Here is a 27,884-nt window from a genome sequence, read left to right as displayed (position 1 = left end):
GAAGGGTGACCTGATCGAGGTGTACAAGATTATATGGGGCATGGACAGGGTGGATAGGGAGCAGCTGTTCCCCTTAGTTGGAGGGTCAGTCACGAGGGGACATAAGTTCAAGGTGAGGGGCAGGAGGTTTAGGAGGGATGTGAGGAAAAACTTTTTTACCCAGAGGGTGATGACTGTCTGGAATGCACTGCCGGGGAGGATGGTGGAGGTGGGTTGCCTCACATCCTTTAAAAAGTACCTGGATGAGCACTTGGCACGTCATAACATTCAAGGCTATGGGCCAAGTGGTGGTAAATGGGATTAGGTAGGTAGGTCAAGTGCTTCTCACGTGTCGGTGCAGACTCGATGGGCCGAAAGGCCTCTTCTGCACTGTGTGATTCTGTGATTCAATGAACTAGCCATTTCCATCTTCTGGATCCTAAACTGGCAAACCAACTATCAAACTACTCCTTCCCAAGTGTATCACCTCTCAGTTTTCAAGGGTAAATTCCATCTGCCACTTATCTGCCCATTTGACCATCCCGTCTATATCTTCCTGTAGCCCAAGGCACTGAACCTCACTGTTAACCACCCAGCCAATCTTTGTGTCATCCGCAAACTTACTAATCCTCCCCCGCACATAGTCATCTATGTCGTTTCTGTTTCCTTGACAGAATATGGTTTACAAACAGAAATGCAACTGCGCCTGGTTATGAATAATGACAATAGAGGCTGACAGAACCAGCCATTTGACACTGCACAGTGCTCAAGAAGCAAACGTTACACTATATATTCCTACATGTTGCTGAAAACAGAGAGCAGGTTACAAACAAGGGTTCTTTGTTCATATTCTGAAATACAAGCCAACTTTAAAAAAAAAACGAGAATGCTTATAACAAGCACTCCATTTCAACAATCCAAATGGCAAGGCCCATTTTTTTTACAAGTGAAAATCAATCCAATCAACTTAATCAGACTGCTCCAGACCAACCCAGATACAAATGATGGAATTCAAGTTTAGGCTATTTGAAAGATGATGATGCATTTTTCATTGCCTAATAAGACAAATGAAACAAGGCAACAGGTGTGGCAAGTTAATTGGAATGAGTTAACAGGCACAGACATGAAAATGGCAAGGAAGAGATCTTTGTTTCCGAAGGCAAAACTTCAAATTATCCATGACTTGCACAGTAAAAGGAACAATACATGCGACAATCTGCAAAGTAATGAGCTTAAAAGGAGCTCAGTTGCAACCGTGTGGGCTAACAGAGCAGAATCAGGTCTATTATTGCCAAAGATTTAGTGAATTAAAAAATTTAAACAAAACGAATCCAGACAGCAACTCCAGAAGACATTCATTGCTAGTTTGAAGAAAAAGCAAAATTGCAGTGTTGGAGCATGTGTTGCACAAAGCTTGAAACATCTGCCTGTTCTTTTGGCAACAAAAGCTTCAAATGGATGATTGGATTTAAGCAGCAATGTAACTTCAAATATAAGGCAGTCATCAGTGTGGGGTCATAACATGAGTAACACATAGCTGATAGCTCTCTGGTTTAGCATTGAGTTCAAGAAAAAAGTTCAGTTTTGTCAATGTTGATGAGTTATTTCGGGCCAACGCTGGTGATACCTGCGCTTGCATTAAATAAAGCAAACAAGTCATCCTTCGATAAGGTGAAACATGGACATAGCATGCAGCAAGTGCAGTAGTTACAAAGAAACACCATTAGTTCCAAGATGCCCTTCAAGTAACTCATCACCCTGACCTGGACAGACATCAGCATTAGTACATAGTCTCTTGGTCAAAATCCTGGAAGACCCTAACTGTACTAAGCAAGTATCTTGACTGCATGCTGAAGGATCATGGCAGTGGCTCACCACCACCCTCCCAAAGCAGCCTCGAGACTGGTTGAAGACAAAAAGGTTTAAAAACTTGGGTGACAAAGAACTATGTAATTATAGCACTTCTTACGATCTACAGCGAATGCTTCTCGGCCACTTCAAATGGATGGAAGTATTAGACTTCAAGTGATAGAAACATCAGTTTTCCCCATCATTAACATCAAGACTGTGGACCAATGCATTTGCATAAAGTCACAGAAGTGATCTCTGCATTTTAGCATTCAATGCAGTTAGTGCGTTAATACAGGATGAAGTTCATACTAACAACAGAACAGGACCTTGATAAATTATGTACATGTGAAGCGAAGCAAAGAACAACAGCAGTGCTTCTCAAACTATTTTCCGAGATGACCCCTCTTAACTCACTGCCTCAGGGGCAATTAGGAATAGGCAACAAATACTTGCCCCAACGACACCCACATCCCATGAACAAATATATAAACAAGTGAAGAGGGCAGTCATTAAAGTGCATACCTCTGCCATGCTATATTGTTATTACAATTACGCAGCTCTTCATTGAGGCTTTTCCCTGCTGAATTGATGCTTTGCAATTATAAAGCTGTAAAAAGAAAGCTTTTTCCGAAGAGCTTCCAATCACTGACGTTTTATGCCAATACACGTCCAACAACCTGCTCTGAAAACTGCTCACATTTTGACAGCAGTAACAAACCCCACCACTGCAACAGAGACAATCCACAACATTCTAAAGCAAACAGCAACATTCTAAATAAAACAAGCCACAAAACTCTAACACAAAAGTCAATTTACCCCATCTCCCAACGTGAGCAGATCTGGATCTGCACCTTCGCCAAGAGCTTATCAGTTCTTCCTCGGACCATACTCTGCGTACCAAGTTTAGTTGAAATCTGTCCGTTAGCTTTTAAAATATCTTGTGTACAAACTGACTAACCAGGGCAAAAACAAAACCTTGAATGGTGGAGGTAAAAAGAACTTGAAAATTAACGTGACCCCAGACGCCAGCAATAAAGCAGCACAGGTAACATTCAGTATATTATTGAGGTCCACACATTATAAATCAACATACAAGATCATATAAAAGGTGGAAATCGTGCTTTTGAAATACTTTGTAAAAATGTTACTTTATGTACTACAAGTAGGTTTCAACCAAATTCTCCATATGCCCTAATGACACGACTCAGTGAATTCCCTCACCAACCACTTAGTCAACCCCTCTCCCCCCACTCAACCACTCAGCAGCCCCTCTTCTCAAACCCCACCCCACCAATCATCTCCCTCCTCCCCACTCATTTGCCTCATTCAACTGCCTCGTCTTTCCAACATCCTTACAACAATCTGAGCCATACTGGGGCCCCACAGGCCCCTTAATGGCCAGGCCACCCAGACTGAAAACCAGTACCAATTCACTACAACCAGCAAGACTCAGGCTCCCTCCACACACCCCAGGTTCCCAAACTCAGCTCCACCAAATGGCCAACAGCAGACCACATCCCTCCATGGGGGTGTTGGCATGAGGCTGAGTGGCAGCAGTTGGGATTTCGATCCGGGCCTGAACTGCAATAGGGCTCCCCACTCTGGATTTCATTGATTGTAGCCTAGCAGCCAGACTACAGGGATTGGGTGGAAGTACAAGGACTCACACACCAATAGCTAGAGAGGGACGGGCACCAGAAAATCATTTCCGAAGGCGGAATGCGACACTTGAAAAGTTGGAATTCCGCCAAATGGCAAAAATTTATCATCCTTACAAAGGCAACTAGAAATGGGCAGAACTCAGTGCCCAGGCCAGAAACATCACTTTTTTAAAAATTCATTCACGGGATGTGGGCTTTGCTGGCTGGGCCCTAGTTGCCCTTGAGAAGGTGGCGGTGAGCTGCCTTCTTGAACTGCTGTAGTCCATGTGGTGTAGGTACACCTACAGTACTGTTAGGAATGGAGTTCCAGGATTTTGACACAGCGACAGTGAAGGAACGGCGATATATTTCCAAGTCAGGATGGTGAGTGACTTGGAGGGGAACTTCCAGGTGGTGGTGTTCCTATGCATCTGCTGCCTTGTCCTTCTAGATGGTAGTGGTCACAGGTTTGGAAGGTGCTGTCGAAGGAGCAATTATGGCCATTATCGCCAGTTTCCCTTCGTTATAAAGATGGCCATTTATTGTGTGCATCAAGTCACCAGCTGTGTGTTCTCACGTGGCTGTAGAGTCTGATTGCAGACTGACGTAGCTTTCCACAGTGCAGGCAAGAATGATTTGTCTGACTGCCCAGTCTTTCTAGCTTGCCTTCTGTCTGTAGCAGGCAGTATTCTTCGCTGTTCGAGGGAAGTAACACAACTATTGAGATAGCTTCCCAGGTAGTTCTTTCTTGTGCATTTTTCTCCCAGTCCATGGCGGACTTGCCAAATTTCCTGAGGTTCTCCTTCAAGGAGTCCTTGAGCATTAAATTTCCGCTACCTCTGCAGCATCAGACTTGCTAGCAAAGTCGACACCTGCCCTTCTCTTTAACTTGCCTATCCACAGAATGGGTAAACTACTGACAGGTCTCTTAGCTGGCCCTACTCCACTAGGTTGGTTTTGTTTCAAGCAGCAATATCAATATTGTACCATGATAGCTCCCTGCCCACCAGATGAGTTCTGCGGTGGGGTCAGGAGTTGTTGTCATTATCAAGTAGAGTTCCTCTTCTTTTTGCCTCACCTGCAATATACTGTGCTCTGTGGACAAATACTAAGGGAGTGCATTTTGGGATATGGATGTGTGTGAGGGAATTGGTAAGGAGTGCACACAAGAAACATCTTGTAAATTTGTTCTGTGATTTTAGATTATTACTTCATTTATCACATCTTCTAAAGGAAATCAAAATTGAAAGTCTACTTCTCAGAACTTAAGAAAAAACCATTCAAAAATTGACTTAGTTGATAAAAAAGATTTCTCGTCACTCAATCCAAAATGTTGCATGGTATGTTGTTGATAGGAGTAGGATATAATCTTAGTTTTGCACATTTGTTCCCAGTGGCTTGACAAGCCAAGACAACTGGAGATGTGGTGGACTGCAGTGGATGATCTGCAGCACCTTCTGCGCCCATACTGAGCTGTCCTACAACACTTTTTGTACCAGTAAGGGATTACTATTTCTTCTACCACATCCATCAAGGCAACTTTTCTTGCCCCCCACTGCAAACAGATGTGCAAGGCCAAGAAACATCTGTGTGTGAGTTGATTACCATGGAAATGGATTCAGCTTGACCAGACTCACTCTTAGTCTTGCTTTTAAGTCCAGAACATTCCAGATGGATATTTCAGATAGGAGTAATCAAACAAGTGTATGCTAAGTCAACATGAAAGATAACAGGAGTTGTGACCAAAAGCTTGATCAACAAATTGAGGTCAAAGGAAGGTCTTAAAAGCATCAGTGTATGGACAGGCAAAGGAGCTGAGTAAATTCCAGAACGTAGAGCTTAAGCAGGTGAACGACTGACTGTACCTTGTTAAAACAAAATGAGTTAGGGGAGGAGGTTGTGGGAAGAAGGTACACAGGAGGCCAAGAGACAGAGGCACCAAGACTTCTGAGGTACTGCAGGGTAAATCATGTAAATAGAGAAAAGCAAAGCAATCAAGCGATTGAAACACACGGATGAAAATTTTAATTTTGATGCATTGAGAGATTAGGACCCAACATTGGTCAGCAAGGATCAAAGAATGGGTGAGTGGCACTCAGTGTTTGGTAGGATATACACAGCTGAGTTTTGGATGGCCTGAAGGTTGAGGGTGGAGAATGGGAGGCTGGTCAGGAAAGCACTAAAATGGTCAAGCCTGGGAGGTGGCAAAGGCATGGAGGAAGGTTTCAGCAGCAGAGCTTGTGCCAGGAGTTGATGATCAAAGCTTCAGTTTTCCGAGTGGAAGGAGTTGCAGCACATCCAAGATCAGATGTCAGACAACCATCCAATATCGCAGTTGATGGAGTTGAAAGAGGTGGCAAATGTACAGATGGGCATGGTTAAAATACAAGCAAAAGCTGACCCCAAATTTGGAGACAATGGGCTGCAATTTGACAAAAGGAATAATAGTGTGACAAAGACATGCACCATTATTGATGTGCAAATCAGCCAGTTTGAAGAGGAAGGCATATGCCACAAGTTGCTGGATGATTTACAACATGTCAATAGCTTTGTGAAAACACTATCTTAACACTGCATCACCTAGTGAATTTCATGAAGTTGTATATTAATTGCGTTGTGTTTAGTAAACATGTCACAAAAAGTTAAGTCTGATAATTAACAGCGTAGCACCCTTTCAACGATGTGATAATTATTAATGACACATTCTTTCTGGTAGCAAATTGTGGGAGACTTTAAAGGAAAAAAGTTTTTATTTTTCTCTTTCAGAATCAATCTTTCTTTCCACCTCCATTCCTCATTCGGTGGCTGATCTGACATTGATTTACAAACTAATTCACTTGCTTCTTGTCCTTGGATTTATTTGTCAATCCTTGAATCTCATTGATTCTGTTGCTCACCAGCCACAAAGCGTCCGTCTACACTTCCAGCATTATTGCGGGCAAACATTTTCTGAGCTGATAGGTGCATGAACAAGTCTAATACGGGGCATACCAAGAGAAGCCCCAATATGGACCCAGAATTTGCTGAAAAACTGCTTGAAGAGAGGCTGAGGGAAAGCTTCTGGGGGGAACTACAGGGGGAATTGGGTGGGTGGTGGTGGGGCAGCGGGGGGAAGAGAAGCTATTGCTCGTGATGCTTTGCCTGGAATCAGGTAGCTAAAAATGGAGCCAGGTGAGGTAGTCACACTGAGCTGGACAATGGAGAAGGTGCACTGGAGGTCAGTGATAGAATTTGTTGGTGGTTAGAGCCATTTTGGTGCTGCAGCAGGAATGGAAGGCTGACTGAAGAAATTCAAACAGCAAGTATGATGAATGTGGCGTGCATTCATTTGGAGCTTTGAAAACACTAGAGATGTCTGATGGTGACATAATCAGTACTTCAAATGGCAAAATAGCTTTGCCAGCTAAAACAAAAAAAAAATGATTCTCAACTTCTCATGTCCATTCCCTCCAAGGTCTTGTCCATCACTATCACAGTACCTTCTGCCAGCCTTACAAACACTCCGAGAAGCCAGGACTCCTCCAACACTATTCTTTTGTGCTTCCAACTTTCGTCACCTCAAAATTGGTGGCCGTGTTGTTTTGTCTGTCAAGGCCCTCAGTTATGGAATTCCTTCCCGTTCTTTTAAATCCTCCTTACAATCCACTTCTTGGACCAAGCTTTCAGTCACCCATCCTAATAGATCAGATTTTGCCGTCAAAATAACGATGAAGCTAATTGCACTCATCATTATTCATGTGCAAATGGCACAGCAACAGCCATGCAGTAAGTGCATGGTTAAACTTAAAAATTCATAAACTGCTGTCCAAATGAGGCCGTTCACAAAAACAGCATCTTGCTACCTGGCTCGCCATTGAAATGCTCCAAATGGTGTTATGTCTCTGTACTTGCATGGTCAATACGAACTAAACTCACCAGAGAGTGAGGTCAACTAATTTCAAATCCAAGATAGCTAAGTTAATTACCAGTCAACTTCAAGTCTGGCATTACAAATGTTGGAGATTTTTTAAATTCACTAAGCAATTATTCCTTTCGGTTGCCTTTAACAGAAACTTTCTTTTCTCTTTTTATATCTGATTGGACATGAAATTCACCCACTCTGATTTACACTTGCTTCACAGTCTTTCAGAATCCTTCAGTCAGATTGGTTCTAGAGACACACAGTTGCTTGTCCTATTCACTCAGGTCCCAGATGCCCTGCTTTCTTGCTGCACCATTATCAACAGGCACTTGCAGTAACTTGCCACAGAAAAAATTGAAAGCCAAAACATGCAAGGATCTACCTATCAGCCAACACTGTCGGATATCCTGCTACAGCAAATTATGGCCCTGTATCTCCTTTGGCTGTGTGTCAATTTGTCTGTTTATATTCCTGTAAACTGCTTCAAGTCTGAACTAAAACAAAGGCACACTTATGTCTCATACTTAAACACATTTTCGGTCAACAACAGGTTCTACATTCAACAACATAAACTAATTTACAACTTAACACAAAGTGCTAGAAAAACTCAGCAGATCTGGCAGCATCTGCAGAAAGAAACAGAGTTCATGTTGAGTCCAAAATGACTCTTCTTCAGAGCTCCTGTATGACATTTAGTTTCTTAAAACCTAAATTAAGCTGTTTCACGAGGAAAGGAAACAGCCTCCCTTTGAAAGGTAGAGAAATAATCCTGATTATTGTTAAAACTATTAGCCTTTATTCAGTTCAATCTTCTCTAACAGTGTATCTCAAACATTTTGGTTCTGCCAAGATATTAAAACCAGACAGTGGCTATCCCCTCAAATGCAGTGAAAGACATGATGGCATTACTTGAAAAAATAGCATGCGAGTTCTCCAGATGTCCAAGCCAATTATCCTCAATTGACATTGCTTATAAAAATTGATCAGCTTGTGGGCATGACTGTGCGCAAATGGGTTGCCACGTTGCCCCACATTACCGAAGTATTACACTTTACAAAAAGCAAGTCATTGGTTGTAAAACACTTCAGGGCCTGAGGTCATGAAATGCATTTACAAAGACAGTTAAGATTTTTTGACCATACTCATGTCTACTGTAGTTCACAGATGTACAATTGTATTCAAGATTAATAACAAAGTACAGTTTTGCACAGACTAACTTCCCTTAGATTTGGGTGAATGACAACCAGGAAGTTCTGCTTGCAGAACAAAAGGGGTCTTCTTCCAACCCAGGTGGAAGTTATGAAGCCAACTGTTGGAATCTTGGAGTATTTCATGTTAAAAGACATTAACCAAAGAACTTACACCAAAGTTAGTTTTATTACATAAGATCAAAAGAGATAAGACAGCAACATAGTCAATCATACAATCTTAGCTAGTTCTAATATTCAACCCCAACAGCCACACATGAAGCCTTTCAGGCTCTACCTAGATTATTCAGATTACTATCCAAGTGTGCTTTCAGTGAGAACATGAATTTTAATTGAATTGCATATTTTCAGACAGTTTACCTAAAGCATCCCTTATTGCCAGAAACAAGAGTTCAGATTTCATGATGATTCCATTCTGATCCCTTTTTGAGTGGAAAACAACTAAAAACTGTGTTCCTTCAAATACTTTTTCTCAACTCTTTTTCACTCAAACTAGAATTCCAATTGTTCTTGTAAATCACTTTACAACAAGTCATACAGTACCTTTCATGTAACAAAATGACTCAAGGCGCTTTCCAAGGCAAGTGGTCGACTAGTGAAATTTAATAAAGATACAGATATGATCATGGCTTTATATCTGAAACATTAACTCGCTTCTTCTCTCCACAGATGCTGACAGACCTGCTCAATGTTTCCAGTGTTTTCAGCGCAATTGGATACAAAGTTCTACATTCATTGGGGCTTGTGTAGAAATCTAACAGAATGAACTTCGTCTGCAATCATAGTGACAAGATGCAATCGGTGACTTAACAAGATATTGTCAGTGCTGTAAATGGAACTAAAAACCCAAATGGGAGGTACCTGCATACATAAAACAATGGAAAAAGGTGGAGAGAAAGATCTGGTGGTACTTACTAGTCATGTACCCAACCAGGAGGCAGGTTTCATATTTTAACTCCTTTAATGCCACAGGTGTACAAATTATAATACACATATACTACTTCAACAATGGCTTAATAGTTTTACTCACCTTTAATGTGATAGATGAAGTTGTCTGTTTGAGCAGAAGTACATAATATTTGAAGTGACAGGTGATAGTTTGAGCCATAAGTTGCTCAGTACGTTAGTCATTTAAGTGTAACAACAGTTTTTTGTGAACTTACACATTTGGATGACCATGGCCTTTGTTCACCCTCTGCAGCTGTGCCTACCCCAGACTACTGTCCTCCTCTAATTGCTTTCAGTCATGGTTATGCAAATTTTTGCCAAAGGTCTGACTATGGGAATACACTCTCAGTGCCTGCCATCACTTCATACTATGCTGTGGGGTCAGATAAAGATCAAAGTGCAGCCACAAGCTCTGCTCTCTTAGAATCATTGAATCTTACAGCACAAGAGGCCATACCCAAGTCCAGGTCATTTAAATAAAACAGGAAAGACAATGATCACAATGCCAAGACCTGGTGGATCCCACTACATCCTTCTCCAAACACTAATTTCTGTGCCCTCACTTCGACTAAAACAAACTGTGTGGCATTCTATATCACACTGAGCTGAGTTTCAAACCCCATATCCTGACCATGATCATCAACATCTATTTCCACCTCAAAGATTGCCACTCCACTGTCACTGAAACCCATATCCATTCTTTGTCACCTCTATCAATTATTTCAATGTCCTCCTATCCTCCACAAAGCCCCACTTGTCAAAATACAGCAACCTGTAACTTGTTCTGCGCTAAGTCCCATTCACCAATCGTTGACCTACATTGGCCCCAGCCCCATAACATGTTACACTTGAACAACTTATCAAATTCATTCACAGCTTTATTGCACTCATAAACATAAGAAATAGGAACAGGAGTAGACCATTTGGCCACTCGAGCCTGCTCCACCATTCAATAAGACCATGGCCGATCTTGTGTTTCGATTTCCACTCCATCTCTGCAACACCCTCCCCCAGTCTGAGATTAGCTTCCAAGGCATCCTTCAGTCCTGATTCTTCTTTTATTTATGCAACTCCTTCCCTTTGGTGGCATTGGCTCCACTCTCACCCCAACCATCTTTGCATATCCACCACTCTCAAAAACAATCCTTTTCAGTCTACTTTTGGCCATTCCCTGCAGATCTTTCCTCTTTCCCTCCAGAATTCACATCCATTTCCCTGCCAACTTCCACTTGTGAAGCCATGGGAACATTTTTCTTTATGTTATGGTGCAACCTTTTGTTTCATATTGTGTTGTACCTGCACACAAATCAACTGAACTTCTTTCATCAAGACAACATTCCTTTAACATTTTATATAAGTGTTCAGGATGGTACCAGCATTTAATAATACATTGCATAAGTGGAGTGGAATGATGCGTAGATTTTACGACGCTGTGATACTAAGAGTCAGATTAGAAAATATAATTATTAACACTAAATTTATTCCTAAATTGGTGAAGTTCACAGCTGAGTCTTTCGCCCACCCACCTGCCTCACCCAGTCCTCCTGGCTGCTTTGCACCAATCATCAGCTGTGGGATCCTAAAAGAACCAGGCTCCTCTTAGGGTGCAAGAGGCACCAGTAGTTTGGATAAGCATGATGCCTTCATGGAGACCTCTGATCTGTGCTGGGAAATTCCCAGTCTGGGCTGATGAGTCACTGGCAACCAAATGGTAGAGAGGCCTGTTCCTCCACCCCACTCAGGACTAATCTACATCCATTCCCCTGTATGCTCTTGATTTTGGGAAAAATACAAACAGTGGATAGTTTTTTTTAAACACAAAATGATTTTTTAAATCATGAGGGAAAAATAGTCCAAATGTTTGCAATAGATCCTAAATCCATCCACCATTGGACAATTTCTCCCACATATCCCCCATAAGTGTCCTGTTACCTCCAAAAGCACATATATCACAATATGGGAACCGATGATAAATGAGAGTTGGAGGAGTGGTTGGAGAGGGCAGAGGATTTGTGGCTAAGTCATGGACGAAGCTCAGAAAGGGATTTTGACCATGTCACTGAGTATTAAAATCAAAAAGTGGTATTGAACGCGTCAGGTGGGAATCAAAGGAGCACAAACCAGCAGCTCAGAAAAATGGAGTTATTATGAATGCAATGGGGGTGGGGGAGGGAAAAGAAAATGGAACATTTTGCAAATTTTGATGACAAAATAATCCAGGAATGTATTGAATCAGATTGTACAGAACTTATGTACAGAAGCAGACCATTTGGCCCACCTTGGGTATGCCAGTGTTGATGCTTAATGTCTTAAGATCATCATCTAATCTCCAAGAGACCCACAATACATGACCAGATACAAACTAATCACCAACCCTTCTCTCCGACAATATCCAAATTTTGAAGATCATAATGACCTCAAAAGTACAATTGCCCCAGTGTCACAGATTTGTTCCCCACTTCAGCTCTCATACTCAAGCTCAAAAAGACAAGACAAGATTAAAACATTTCAACCATCTTCAATCAGAAGTGCCATCTGGATGATTCATCTCTGCCTCCTCCCGAGGTCCCCAGTATCACAGGTGCCAGTCTTCAGCCAATTCGATTCAACTCGCGTGATGATGTCAAGAGATAGCTGAAAGTACTGGATGCCGCAAAAACAATGGGTCCTGACAATATTGTGACAACAGTACTGGAGACTTGGTGCTCCAGAACAAGCCACACCCTTAGCCCAGCTCTTCAATACAGCTGCAACACTGGCATCTATCCAGCAATGTGGAAAGCTGCCCAGGTATGTCCTGTCCACAAAAAGCAGGACAAATCCAAACCGGCCAATTGCTGCCCCATTGGTCCGTTCTCAATCATCAGCAAAGTGACGGAAGGTGTTATTGACAGTGCTATCAAGTGGCAGCTGCACAACAACAACCTGCTGCCTGATGCTCAGTTTGGGTTCCGCCAGGGCCACTCGGCTCCTGACCTGTCCATGTTTGAACACAGACAGAAGAGCTGAACTACAGAGGTGAGGTGTGAGTGACTGCCCTTGGCATCAAGACAGCATTTGCCCAAGTGTGGCATCAAGGAGCTCCAGCAAAATTGAAGTGCTGGTTGGTGTTATACCTAGCACAAAGGAAGATTGTCATGGTTGTTGCAGGTCAATCATCTCAGCTCCAGGACATCAGTGCAGGAGTGACCCAGGGTAGTGTCCTAGGCCCAAGCATCTTCAGCTGCTTCATCAATGACCTTCCTTCCATCATAAGGTCAGAAGTGGGGATGTTCGCTGATGATTGCACAACATTCAGCACCATTCGTGACTCCTCAGATACTGAAGCAGTTCACCATCTACAAGGCACAAGTCAGGAGGATTTTGATGGATTACTCTCTACTTGCCTGGATGAATGCAGCTCCAACAACACAAGAAGCCTTGACACCATCCAGGAGAAATCAGTCGGTTTGATTGGCATCCCATCCACCACCTTAAACATTCACTCCCTGCACCACTTACAGACAGTGGCAGCAGTGTCTACCATCTACAAGATGCAGCAATTCACCAATACTCCTTCAATCTCTACCATCGACAAGGACAAAGGCAGCAGGCACATGAGAACACCACAACCTACAAAGTCCCCTCCAAATGACACACTATTCTGACTTGGAACTATATCTCCATTCCTTCACCGTCACTGGCTCAAATTCCTCAAACTCCCTTCCTAACAGCACCATGGGTGTATCTATACACCACAAGGACTGTAGCAGTTCATGCAAGTGGCTCATCACCACCTTCTCAAGGGAAATTAGGGATGGTCAACAAATGCTGGCGAAGCCAGTGACACCCACATCCTGTGAAAATTAAAAAAACTCTGACTTGGTCAAAAATTCTCTGCTATCTTAAATTTGTAACCCACACCTTTTCTACTTCATTTCTGAATAGGCTATGCCACTATTTTATCCCTCTGTATGAAAAAAATTAACCCTTAATCGTATTTTGCCCATTGTGTTCATCATGGGTTCCACTTCTGTTTGCTTTTGGAAGATTTTAAATATCTCTATCACTTCTGAGTCTCTTTTCTTGCAACGTAGATATTTATAGTACATTTAATCTTTTCTTGTAGATCTACAGCTAATTCCACACATTACATATGATTAGATGAAATAAGAAAATACTGGAAATACTCAGGTCAAGCATCATCAGTGGAGAAAAGAACAAAGGCTGATGACCTTTTGTTAGAACTGGCAAAAGTTAGAGATTAAAAGGTTTTAACTAAGTGCAGAGGCCGGGAAAGGTCATTTGGTCATTTAAATCTCTCCTGCCTTGGAACGTATCACAGAGCTTGCCTTTTGTTTGCCTCCCTTCAGTACTGGCTTGAACAAATTTCATACATCTCTAACCTTTGCCAGTTCTAATGAAAAGTCACCAACATTAAATAATAACTTTCTCTCTGCCTGACCTGCTGAGTTTTCCCAACATTTTCTGTTTATATTTCAGATTTCCAGCCTCGACAAAATCTTACACACCCAAAACAAAAGCAAAATTAAGTTGGTTTTCCTTGTATTCCTTTAAAATCAAGGAAATTGGCCGCTAATCCAGTGGTATACTGCCCAGGATTCAAAACCAAACTGAAAGTAGGTTCAAAAAAGTATTTTTCACAAACAAACTTAAGAAATGTGCTTCATGCCTTGGGCTATACAAATTACTATGAGCAAAATGTTATGAACAACAATCCTTCTTGCACAGCATGGAAAGATTTCTGGCTGTGTTACAACACAATTTAATGCACATTTTGCATTCATGGCATGTGCTGCTTTGTTACATCGGTACCAAAATTTCCTGCCTGGCAATGTTAATTTTCTCTCCCCTGGCAATCAACTGGAACAAGTTGTCTTGCGCTATTTCTGTTCCGCAAGTAAAAGTACCCTGGGAAAGCACACATGACAAGTATTAAATGAAAAAGAAGTCTTGCATTTACAATCTCCAGGTCGCTTACTTACCCCCACCATCACAGCCCAAGGCAGATGGAGCACCACTATTGTACAACACCCTGCCAGGAAAGCAAGGGAGTTAATCACAAGCAAGAGCCTTCTAAATTAGCTGGCAAGCAAGTTTAAATGATTTCCTGTACATAGTACAAAAATAGTCACAAAGGACCACTGGCCCAATGTGCACATATTTGTGTTCTATTCTATAGTAAAAAAAATCTGCAGTACAGACCTAGGAAGAAAGTTTGTTCAATCCAGATTCAAGGAAATGCTGTCAGAATAGCAACACCAATTGTTACTTCATTCAATGCCCAAAGTTCCTTCTTATGAAATGATAAAGCATAGGGTTAATTTCAACGCAAGTTCTGTGTAGGCTTACAACACCCAATTCTATCTCTTCCCACCACCACCACTGACTAGAGGGCTACTGTTGTATTTTTGAACTGCCAACTCATCATTAATTTCTGGATGACACTTGACCTATGGTATAACTCGCTGTGTCAGTGGCCGCTTGTAGGTTGAAATTCAACTTCAGGTACTTTGAGCACAAAAGCCAAGATGAACACTTCAGTGCACTTTGGGAGATGCCATCTTTCAAATGAGACCTTAAGCCAATGACCCTCCTGTCCTTTCAGATGGGCATAAAAGTCCCTTGGCAATGATAAGGGGAGTTCTTCTGGTGTCCTCCAATACTTAACACTCAACTAACATCAATAAAACAGATAACTTAGTCATTAACACATTGCGACTTGTGTGATCTTGCTACCTTACAAACTGGCTGCCGCATTTCTAAGATTTCAACAGTGACCACATTTCCCAAGTACTTACTTGGTCGCAAGGTGCTTTGGGATGGCCCAAAAAATGCTCCATAAACACAAATTCTCTTTGCCCCACACCCCCCAAATTACTTGCGGCTTTTAGCTCGGGTCTCACCAAGATCCTCGGTCAAACTCCTAGGATATATTCCACTGTGAACGATGAAAGTGCAACTTGTACCTGCTGTTAACTTCATACATTTCAATGTCATTAAACGGGAGAAATTTCTGTTCGATGTTTAACAGTGTCATGTTTCTTTTATCCTTTCCATCTCCGAATGTTCACCCAAACTGAACCAGATGGCATGCAACCTCAGCTTTTGTCGGACCTTAGAAGAAATATGGAGTAGTTCGCCCATACAATCTTCTAACAGTAAAGGCCTTCTTCCACTTGCAAAAGATGGCCCACTTATGCCCATACCCATTAACTCCACTAGTAAAACCATAATCGAGACTTTCATCATCCAAAGCAGGGGTGTTTTTGTTGAATGACCCCTTTTCAAATGGATTAGTAATCATGGTGCACCCCCATCTAAAATTATGATATAATAGAATACATGAATTTCTTTCATTTTGAGTAAAGAATGTTTGAATTTTTTTTAAGGTATCCAAGTAAATACCTGCTATCAGTGAAATGGGTGTGGCTGCTTCTCAGTTGTTACGAACACTGGGCTTACAAGACGGTTATGAATTAAAATGACTCCTTTAATCCTTTAATTGAGAACTCTAGAAGGGGGGAGGGCAGCTGCTTTTTGAGAGAGAAAAAGAGACACACACACACACAGACAGATACAAATAAGATACTGCTGTGTGGAGAAACAAGGCAGCTACTACTGTGGAGAAGCAGAATGCATGAAAGTTTGTTTTCTCTTTGAAAGGAAGGGGACAGATCCAATGGAACCAAAGAGATTTGAAGGAACAGAGGGTCACTGAGGTGGTCCTTGCTGATGAAAATTGCATCTGGAAAGCTCAAGCTAAATGGAAAGCAAAAAACTGCGGATGCTGGAAATCCAAAACAAAAATAAAAATACCTGGAAAAACTCAGCAGGTCTGGCAGCATCTGCGGAGAGGAACATAGTTAACGTTTCGAGTCCATATGACTCTTCAACAGAACTAAGTAAAAATAGAAGAGAGGTGAAATATAAGCTGGTTTAAGTGGAGGGGGGAGGTAGAGCTGGATAGAGGGCCAATGATACGTGGAGATTCCCAAAAGATGTCATAGACAGAAGGACAAAGAGGTGTTGAAGGTGGTGATATTATCTAAGGAATGTGCTAATTAAGGGTAGAAAGCAGGACAAGCAAGGTACAGATAGCCCTAGTGGGGGTGGGGTGGGGTGAAGGGAAAGGATCGAAAGAGGCTAAAAGGTAGAAATAAAACAATGGATGGAAATACATTTAAAAATAATGGAAATAGGTGGGGAAAGAAAAATCTATATAAATTATTGGGGGGAAAAAATGGGGGGGTTCAGAAAGGGAGTGTGGATGGAGGAGAGAGTTCATGATCTAAAATTGTTGAACTCAATATTCAGTCCAGAAGGCTGTAAAGTGCCTAGTCGGAAGATGAGGTGCTGTTCCTCCAGTTTGCGTTGAGCTTCACTGGAACAATGCAGCAGGCCAAGGACAGACATGTGGGCATGAGAGCAGGGTGGAGTGTTGAAATGGCAAGCGACAGGGAGGTCTGGGTCATGCTTGCGGACAGACCGAAGGTGTTCTGCAAAGCGGTCATCCAGTCTGCGTTTGGTCTCTCCAATGCAGAGGAAACCGCATTGGGAGCAACGAATGCAGTAGACTAAATTGAGGAAAGTGCAAGTGAAATGCTGCTTCACTTGAAAGGAGTGTTTGGCCCTTGGATGGTGAGGAGAGGGGAAGTAAAAGGGCAGGTGTTGCACCTTCTGCAGTTGCATGGGAAGGTGCCGTGGGAGGGGTGGAAGTGTAGGGGGTGATGGAGGAATGGACCAGGGTGTCCCGGAGGGAACAATCCCTGCGGAATGCCCCCAGGTGGGGTGTAGGGAAGATGTGTTTGGTGGTGGCATCATGCCGGAGTTGGCGGAAATGGCGGAGGATGATCCCTTGAATGTGGAGGCTGGTGGGGTGATAAGTGAAGACAAGGGGGACCCTATCATGGTTCTGGGAGGGAGAGGAAGGTGTGAGGGCGGATGCGTGGGAGATGGGCCGGACACGGTTGAGGGCCCTGTCAACCACTGTGGGTGGAAAACCTCGGTTAAGGAAGAAGGAAGACATGTCAGAGGAACTGTTTTTGAAAGTGGCATCATCAGAACAGATGCGACGGAGGCAGAGGAACTGAGAGAATGGGATGGAGTCCTTACAGGAAGCGGGATGTGAGGAGCTGTAGTCGAGGTAGCTGTGGGAGTCGGTAGGCTTGTAGTGAATATTGGTGGACAGTCTTATCACCAGAAATTGAGACAGAGAGGTCAAGGAAGGGAAGGGAAGAGTCAGAGATGGACCACGTGAAAATGATGGAGGGGTGGAAATTGGAAGCAAAATTAATACATTTTTCCAGGTCCAGACGAGAGCATGAAGCAGCACCGAAGCAATCATTGATGTACCGGAGAAAGAGTTGTGGGAGGGGGCCAGAGTAGGACTAGAACAAGGAATGTTCCACATCCTGGCGGCATTCTGCAGGGATTGTTCCCTCCGGGACACCCTGGTCCACTCCTCCATCACCCCCTACACCTCCACCCCCTCCCACGGCACCTTCCCATGCAACCGCAGAAGGTGCAACACCTGCCCCTTTACTTCCCCTCTCCTCACCATCCAAGGGCCCAAACGCTCCTTTCAAGTGAAGCAGCATTTTACTTGCTCTTCCCTCAATTTAGTCTACTGCATTCATTGCTCCCAATGCGGTTTCCTCTACCTTGGAGAGACCAAACGCAGACTGGACACCTTCGGTCTGTCCGCAAGCATGACCCAGACCTTCCTGTCGCTTGCCATTTCAACACTCCACCCTGCTCTCATGCCCACATGTCCGTCCTTGGCCTGCTGCATTGTTCCAGTGAAACTCAACGCAAACTGGAGGAACAGCACCTCATCTTCTGACTAGGCACTTTACAGCCTTCCAGACTGAATATTGAGTACAACAATTTTAGATCACGAACTCTCTCCTCCATCCCCACCCCCTTTCCGATCCCCCCCCCCCCCTTTTCTCCCCCAATAATTTATACAGATTTTTCTTTTCCCACCTATTTCCATTATTTTTAAATGTATTTCCACCCATTGTTTTATCTCTACCTTTGAGCCTATTTCGATCCCTTCCCTTCACCCCACCCCACCCCCACAAGGGCTATCTGTACCTTGCTCATCCTGCTTTCTACCCTTAATTAGCACATTCTTTAGATAATATCACCACCTTCAACACCTCTTTGTCCTTTTGTCTATGACATCTTTTGGTTATCTCCACCTATCACTGGCCCTCTATCCAGCTCTACCCCCTCTTAAACCAGCTTATATTTCACCTCTTTTCTATTTTTACTTAGTTCTGTTGAAGAGTCATACGGACTCGAAATGTTAACTATGTTCCTCTCCGCAGATGCTGCCAGACCTGCTAAGTTTTTCCAGGTATTTTTATTTTTGTTTCAAGCTAAGTGGAACAACTTTTGAAGGATACCTGAAGCTTTGACCTGGCATGGCAGGGAGAAGTGAGCCTGCTGGAGAGCTGGGAGTAACTTTCAATTTGCTCCTGTAATGCTACCTATCTGCCAGAAGTATGGTGCACAACCCAAGGTGGCAAGACACGTGTCAATCATGTTAAATTAATGTGCAAGCGCCTTTTTAGTTTGGTGTATTAGTTGCCTGTTAATGAATGTTTGATCTATGTTGATTTTAGCTCATCTGTTATAGTAAAAGTCCTAAAATGCAAAAAAGTTGTCTTTCAGTTATTTCCATTGGTCGTTTGGGGAAGTCAACTATTTTCCCCAAGTTTTCAATCTCTACGCAGATGATAGCACACTGCAGGGTCTGTGTATTCCTAGGTGCACCCCTGCTCAGGGCAGTTAGCCCATTCCACATTGCGCAAGTGGCAGCTGCATTCTACACTTGCCTCCAAGCTTACATTTCATCTTATTTCACAGACTCCCTGAGGTCTTCAAACCCAATTTTGATAACCATTGACAGGGAGAATGAATTTCTCAAACGTACATATTGCCAGTCTCAAGCAACACCTCTCAAATCAGATAACGCAGAACACCACAGTCCAAGTCCTCTCCTAAACTAAGTCCAACACACCTACTAAAGCCCATCCTCATCCAGCTCCATTGACTTCCTGTGTCCCAACCAATAAAGTTCAAGGTTCTCATTTCCAAATCAATTTAGAGTGTATCTTTAGCTTCTTTAGATAATATTGCCCAGCCGACACCCCCACCCCACCCCCCCGCCCCCCTACCACCCCCCACCACCCCCCCCCCCCCCCCCCCCCCCCCCACCCTGAAAGAACATTTTTCGCATCATTCCATGATGTTCCCTAAATAAAGAGGCAAACAATACCCAAGGAAAGAATGGGGCCTAGAGATCAAAAAGAAAACCTGGGTGTGGTGGCGGAAGACATGAGCATTAGTCTTAATGCAACAGGCTTTGCGTCTATCTTTGCAGCACAGGATGGTACAGACAGGGCAGTTGTAGAGGAGACTGAAATACTGGTTGGGATAAAGATAGTGAGGAAATAACAAGGGGTTTATGATCTTTGAAAGTAGGTACATCACCAGGCCTGGGTGAAATGCATCCAAGGATAACAGAAGCAAGGGAGAAAACCAGCGGAAGCTCTGACCATCATTTTCCAATCCTCTATGGCTACAAGTGGATGCCAGAAGACGGTTGCGGGGGCTGCTAACACTACAATTAAAAGGGGAGAAAGGGACAAATCAAGTAATAAGTCGGTCAACCTAACCTTGGTGGTGGGCAGGATTATTGAAAAAGAGGGACAGTATTAAGGTGTTAATGTTTGGAATTCTACCCCCCCCCCCCAGCGAGCAGTGGAGGCTGGTTCATTGAATCTAGTCAACGCTGAGTTGGGCAGATTTTTGATTAACAGAGAAGCAGAGACAACGACGGTTATGGGGCACAGGCAGGAAAATGGAGTAAGGCCACATCAGGTCTGCCATGATCTTACTGACACGCAGAGCAAGCTTGAGGGGCCAAATGGCCTATACTCTTGCTTCTATTTCTTATGCTCTTAATCGTCATATAGAAAAACATGGATAGCATGTCTGATGTGTCTGCATGGATTTTAGCAAGGTGTTTGCCAAGATCTCATATGGCAGAGGTCAAAGAACAAAAAACCATGGGATCCAAGGAAGTGGCAAGTTTGATTCTAAATTGACACAATGGCAGGAAACAAAGGGCAATAATCAACTGGCAATTTTGTTACTGGAAGACTGTTTCCTGTTGGATCCCACAGGGCTGAGCATGAGGTCCCTGGTTTTTCATGCCATTTATCAATGATTTGGACTTTAAAGTCAGGCGTATGATTAAGAAGTTTACAGAAGATGTAAAAATCACTGATGTGGTTGATACTAAGAAATAAAGCTATAAACTGTAGGAAGGTATCAACATACTAGTGAAGTAGGCAGAAAAGTGGCAAACATAATTCACCCTGGGGAAAAAAAAGTGAGCACTAAAGCACTTGAGGAAAGCATGCAAAGCAAAGGAATATACAATAAATGATAGGATACTGAGAAGTGTAGGGGAATAGAAGGGCCTTGAATGGCATGTCCACAAGTGCTTGAAGGTAGTGAAACAGATCAATAAGGTGGTTTAACAAGGCATACAGTCTACTTTCCTTTATTAAACAAGGCATAGAATATAAGAGCATGAAGGTTATGCTGAAATGGTAGCAAACACCTAAATTAGACCACAGTTCAAGTATTGCATACAGTCCTTGCATACAAGAAGAATATGATAGCACTAGAGAAGGTGCAAAGGAGATTTACAAGGATGCTGCCAGGGCTGGTAAAATTTGCAAGCTAGCAAAAAAGATTGAATAGGCTGGGGTTGTTTTCTTTGGAACAGCGGAAGTTGAGGGCAGGTTCATTTAAGGTGTTTAAAATGCAGTTGTGTAAATAAAAAAGGCCCATTTCCCTGAGCAGAGAGAACAATAACTGGAGCACAGATTCAAATAATGGACAAGAAGTTTTAGAGGGGAGTTGAAGAAAAGCACTTTCGGCCAAAGGATGGTGAGAGTCTGAGAATCACTGGCTCTAAGGTTGGCAACGGCAGAAATCCTTGCTGCTTTGAAAAAACACTTGAAGTGCCATAAACTACAAGGCTACGGACCAAGAGCAGGAAAGTGGGATGAGGCGGAATAGCTGTTGTTTTTGGGGCTGATAGAGTCAATGGGCCAACCTCTGCAAGTGCACTTCTTTGCTCCTATGATCGAAAAATACATGCAAATTTTTTTACTACCTTTCTCTGTTTTCAGAGTCTCCGTAAAGCCCATCACTTCAACTTTGCCTTCAATCTCCCCTTCCCCAACAACTTCCTTAATGACTGATTTTTGTGATAAAAGTCTCGAAGGTTTTCTATTTCACAAGCAGTGTTTTCAGCTTCCCTCCACAATTCAGTCTGGCATGTACAGAAAAGTGACAGTAACACAAAACTGGCTGCAAAAACAACACAACTACTCTTACTGGATTCCTTAGGCAATTTTACTTTTTATACAACCAATGGAACTCTATGCTGCACCATACACTGAAGAAAGAAATATACTGTTTATCAGCAATGTGGAAAATTGCCCTGTACACAAAAAACAGGACAGATCCAACCCGGCCAATTACCGCCCCATCAGTCTACTCTCGATCATCAGTAAAGTAATGGAAGGGGTCATCAACAGTGCTATCAAGCAGCATTTGCTTAGCAATAACCTGCTCACAGACGCCCAGTTTGGGTTCCGCCAGGGCCACTCAGGTGCTGACCTTATTACAGCCTTGGCTCAAACATGGACACAAGAGCTGAACTCCAGAGGTGAGGTGACAGTAACTGCCCTTGACATCAAGGCAGCATTTGACCGAGTGTGGGGTCAAGGAGCCACTGGAGTCAATGGAAATCAGGGTGTAAACTCTCCACTGCTTAGAGTCATACCTAGAACAAAGGAAGATGGTTGTGCTTGTTCGAGGTAAGTCATCCAGGTAAAGCTCCAGGACATCGCTGCAGGATAGTGTCCGCGGCTCAACCATCTTCAGCTGCTTCATCAATGACCTTCCTTCCATCATAAGGTCAGAAGTGGGGATGTTTGCTGATGATTGCACAATGTTCAGCACCATTCATGACTCCTCAGACACTGAAGCAGTCCATATCCAAATGCAGCAAGACCTGAACAATATTCAGGCTTGAGCTGACAAGTGGCAAGTAACATTCGTGCCACACAAGTGCCAGGCAATGACCATCTCTAACAAGAGAGAATCTAACCATCGCCCCTTGACATTCAATAGCATTACCATCGCTGAATCCACCACTATCAACATCTTGGGGGTTGCCATTAACCAGAAGCTGAATTGGACTAGCCATATAAATACTGTGGCTACAAGAGCAAGTCAGAGGCTAGGAATCCTGTGGCGAGTAACTCACCTCCTGACTCCCCAAAGCCTGTCCACAATCTACAACACTCAAATCACGAGTGTGATGGAATACTCTCCCCACTTGCCTGGATGAGTACAACTCCAACAACACAAGAAGCTTGACACCATCCAACACAAAGCAGCCCACTTGATTGGCACCCCTTGCACAAAAATTCCCTCCCTCCAGCACCAACGCACAGTAGCAGCAGTGTGTACCAGCTACAAGATGCACTTCAGAAACTCACCAAGGTTCCTTCGACAGTACCTTCCAAACCCATGACTGCTACTATCTAGGAGGACAAGATCAGCAGACACATGGGAACACCACCGTCTGGAAGTTCCCCTCCAAGCCACTCACCATCCTGACTTGGAAGTATATTGCCATTCCTTCACTGTTGCTGGGTCAAAATCCTGGAACTCTCTTCCTAACATCACTGTGGGTGTACATACACCACATGGATTGCAACGATTCAAGAAGGCAGCTCACCACCACCTTCTCAAGCGGCATTTAGGAATGGGCAATAAATGCTGGCCTAGCCAGCAAAGCCCACATCCCTTGAATAAATGAATAAGGACAAAAAAGCAGGACACAATAACCCAGATCTTTTGGTCTCCACATCGGAGGCCGGACATAACCCCCCACCCAAAAGGGCTACAGAGTACCTTGAAAGTCTCAATGCACTGAATCAGTGGGAATTGCCCGGGAAGGAAGAACAGGGCATTTCCTCTGGTCCCTAGAACCACCCCCCCACCGCCCCCAAAAAGTCTCCAACTCTTGAGTTAGTGTCTGAGACTTTGAACAGTTGTAGGTTACTTACCTGGATAGTTACCCAGGAAGTGGTCAACAGAAAAATTCTCATCTAACTCCAAGGTAATAACATGATTGACCCACCCACCTCCGACCCTGCCAATATCCCACCTGAATAGTACCATCTCCCCTGACCTGACCTCAGCATCCTACCCAGCTACCACCTACTTCCTTACCCACTCACCTCACCCACCCTACCCTCTTACACACCTATGCATTCACCCATTCATTTACTCAGCAACTAACACACTGCAAAGCTTTGGGACATTCAAACTCTTAGAATATGGCTGTTCCCTCCAAGGTTTCCTGCTCTGTCCAAGTTCTGTAAGCTTCTCTATCATGCGATATGCCAGAAAAAAAACTGAAGTAAGGTAGGTGGGTAGTTTTTTTTAAAAAAAATCTGATCAGATTCAAAAACAGGGGTTCCAATCCTTGATCAGAAGATTTGGACCTTGATTTCTTAAGCAATACTTAAGAATAAACACTGTAGCATAGGTTGATAGTTAGCCTTGATCACAGTTATGTAGTTTCATCAGAACAGTGAGCAGATTTATCAGAAGCATGTGATCCCGAAATACTGGTAAAAATTCTACAATCAAAATATAAGAAAATTTAATTTGATTCAGTAATAAAAATCAGTGGCCTTGGTCATCATTTCTCATCTTCATTTAAGCAAATGAACCATTACTCAATTTTATGTAGCTGTTCAGCTAAATTTTTCTTTCAGCTAAATGTTTCTTTCCATTCCCTCAAATATTTGCTCCTTCTGTAATGTCTCTTGCCCTCCACCAATCCAAAACTTCCTTGTTCACTTGGGAAAGCTAACAAGTTCTGCTAATGCAACTCATCAGTCACATGAAGTCACAGTGGATCACTTTTGGTCATCATAATTTTTATCCTCTATAGGGAATCTTGCCATTCTCTCGTAGTTTCCCCTGATGTCATGGCACAAATTAAATTATGTCACAAATTGTAGACAGTTGTGCATTATACTACCCTACAGCACAGCGCACTGGAGCATGAGGTGCACTACAGTGTCAAATGATTTGAAGAAACAAAAGCAAACTCGTGTGCAGATCTTCACAATAGCATGACAAATTTAGCCAGTTTCACTTTAATTGCAAAATGTGATAAATGTTGTGCAAAACTGGCAAAACAGACTCGATGTGAATTGTGCAAATGTTAAGATTTTCTAAATAAACTAAGGTAATCACTTCAAAATCAGAAAAGTGTCATCTGTTACACTGACACGTTCAAAAATGATTTTTATTAACACATTGACGTATGTTACTTAAAATGGCAAATTGGCAAGTGGAAATATGCACTATCAAATATTAAGATATTTCTTTGAGCATATCGAGAGAAATTTGCAAAACCAGTGTTTAATGAAAACATGTTTGCTTCTACGGTGAATATTAAAAAAAAACGATGTTTTCAAAAAGTCAATTTGGTCGTCAAACACAGCCCCTTGTTTTGACCTGGTGGTTAACAATAAACATGAAATTTCAAGGAAAGCTAAATCTTAGACTTCGAACGCTGAGCTCGATTCTGTAACTACAGTTTAGCTGCTCGCTTGGCTCTAAATTTGGACCCCAGATGTATCATTTTCAATCGACACGCCCAGACGTGTCACCATTACGTCAATTACCCTGCAAAAAAGTTCCCGAGCAGTCAACAGTCTCTTATTTGTAATGACCGTTCACTGAACCTGCCAATACTGTTTTAGCTGCATGCACCAGAATAAGCAGAAATGCAAACTCACCATTCTTAACATTTGTCTTAACATTCATTAATTAATATCTTAACATTTCTCAACTATGGAAATAAAGTCGCCTCATTGTAGCTAAATAAAATTAGATTTTTGAGTATTGAGGCCACAACGATGATACAAATACTGGTAAATTCCACGATTCAAAACAGTGCAACACTTTGCTGGTCACAAGATACTGCAACAACTAGGGATGCAAACATGTGCAGATTCTGCCATCCCAAAAATGCCCAACATTTTGTCCGTTACTGGACACTACTGCACCGCAGGGATATCCACACCAGGAACTCGAAGACGTCGCAACTCGCCAACTCAAATATAGCAGTTAATCAACAAAAATATTACACCACCCCCAACCCCCACTTCAGCGTCTCAAATGGATATGTGATGCCTATAGGCCCTGGTGAATTTCAGAGCCGTGCAGACCTGCGGACCAGCTTCCGGAAATCTCTGCCTACTATTCGCACATTTAACGTGTTCCCGAAATGTACCCTTGCCAGCAATGAATCCGACAATCACAACAGCTCCGAAAAAAAGGCCCCACCTACTGCCGCTAGCAAGCCCAGCCCCGAACAGCTGAGTAAACCCAAAAAGGATGTGGGGTCAACCAGCTCAACATGAAGATGATGGAGAGGAGGGTGGGGGTGTGAAGGGATGATGGATCGGACTCGCCGGGGTGCAGGGGGAATCGCTTCAGCAGCCTCACTGGGCTCCGCCTTCTCTTACCTTGAAGTTGCTGGAGTTCACCCATCCCGTTAGCTCGTCCACGATACCGTCCAGAGCCCGTTTTGGGTCATGATCCACGTCCAGGGACCTCTTGGGGTCGCCCAAGTAATCGATCAGCTCCTGGCCGACCTGTAGTCGTCGGCTAACATCCTTTTGCGCCACTTGCTCCAAGAAGTAGTCCAAGCTGCTTTCAGGCTCCATCTGTGCCAGGGCCGGGAGGTTCTCTCAAAGTTACCCTCGGCAAGCTTCCTCTCCACCACCTGCCTGAACTTCAGGTGACACTTCACACCTCCTGCAGCCTCAAAAAGAACAGGTTGCGCGGGGTGCCCTCTGTTTTTATCCGCCTGCCCTCTTGCAGTTCTCGGTGAAGTAGCGAGCCCTTCGCCCTGGTCCAGGCCCTTTCACTCCTCACTCCTCCCAGACTCTTCACTCCCACTCCCCTTGAAGCAAATCCAGCCGTAACAGCGCCTCCTGACACGAAATACGTCCAATCCCTCTTCCTCTGTGCCCCCGTGAACTCCCTAAAGACGGATTATAAATAAACCAGGGCACGCACAGCAGCAGCGAGTGACGAGCCCCTGCGTCCCCCCCCCCTATAGCAACAGGCCCGTCCCCGGCCGCCCTCTTAACCCGTGTGCGCACGCGCGCTGGCGGGGCCGGTCTGACGCAACGATGGTCTGCCGGCGCTCGCGTGCTCGAGCTCGCGGCCTTTCACCCGTTAAAACTCGGGGGTGTCTTGAGCATTGCAGAGCTGTCCGATAGAATGCCTGGGAAACCGCGCTCAGCAACAGCAGGAAAGAAAAAAAAACACTAACGATTGCAGTTATTTCATTTACTCGACAATAAAAGGATGGGCAAGTGCGGGTTAATTAAGGAAAGCCAGCTTTTCTTCAGGGAAAATTTTGCTTAACTAACTCGCCGGAGGTTTTTTGAAGAAGTAACAGAGGGTTGGTGAGGATGATGCTGCTGATGGGGTGTACATGGACTTCCAAAGGCATTCGATATAGTGCTGCACAACAGACTTGTGAGCAAAGTTATAGCTAAAGGAATAAAAGGGACAGAGCAACATGAATATAAAATTGGCTGAATGACAGGAACCAGAGAATTAGTCGTCTCAATTTCTCTGCTCCTCTCACCCACTCTAACCTGCTTCTCTCTGAACTTGCTGCACTCTGTTCGTTCAGGTCCAACCCTGACATTGTCATCAAACCTGCTGACAAGGGTGGTGCTGTTGTTGTCTGGTGCACTGGCCTCTACCTCGCAGAGGCTGAGCGTCAACTCGCAGACACTTCCTCCTACCTCCCCCTGGACCATGACCCCACAACTGAACATCAAGCCATTGTTTCCAGGACTGTTACTGACCTCATCTCCTCTGGAGATCTTCCTTCCATAGCTTCCAACCTCATAGTCTCCCAACCTCGGACAGCCCGCTTCTACCTCCTACCCAAAATCCACAAACAGGACTGTCCCGGCAGACCGATCGTGTCAGCCTGTTCCTGCCCCACGGAACTCATTTCTTGCTATCTTGACTCCATTCTCTCTCCCCTTGTCCAGTCCCTTCCCACCTACATCCGTGATTCCTCTGACACCCTACATCATATCAACAATTTGCAGTTCCCTGGCCCCAAACGCCTCCTCTTCACCATAGACGTCCAATCCCTCTACACCTCCATCCCCCACCAGGATGGTCTGATGGCTCTCC

At 43.7% G+C, this 27,884-nt stretch overlaps 1 protein-coding gene across 14 annotated transcripts in view; it reads right to left on the bottom strand.

Moving 5' to 3' along the window:
* The window catches only part of clasp2 (cytoplasmic linker associated protein 2), a 570,512-nt gene extending 543,829 nt beyond the window's left edge, over positions 1–26,683 (bottom strand). For all 14 annotated transcript variants that reach the window (XM_078540120.1, XM_078540106.1, XM_078540107.1 and 11 more), the window contains exon 1: positions 26,183–26,683. In XM_078540120.1, the coding sequence (XP_078396246.1) occupies positions 26,183–26,383 (201 nt within the window). In that variant the 5' untranslated portion in view covers positions 26,384–26,683. The remainder of the gene's footprint in view (positions 1–26,182) is intronic.
* Positions 26,684–27,884: the final 1,201 nt, after the last annotated feature.

This window comes from Cetorhinus maximus, chromosome 4 (genome assembly GCF_964194155.1).
Source record: "Cetorhinus maximus chromosome 4, sCetMax3.hap1.1, whole genome shotgun sequence".
Classification (NCBI taxonomy): Eukaryota; Metazoa; Chordata; class Chondrichthyes; order Lamniformes; family Cetorhinidae; genus Cetorhinus; species Cetorhinus maximus.
Note: the sequence above shows the minus strand (reverse complement) of the source record. Positions and strands in the feature narration are given on the sequence as shown.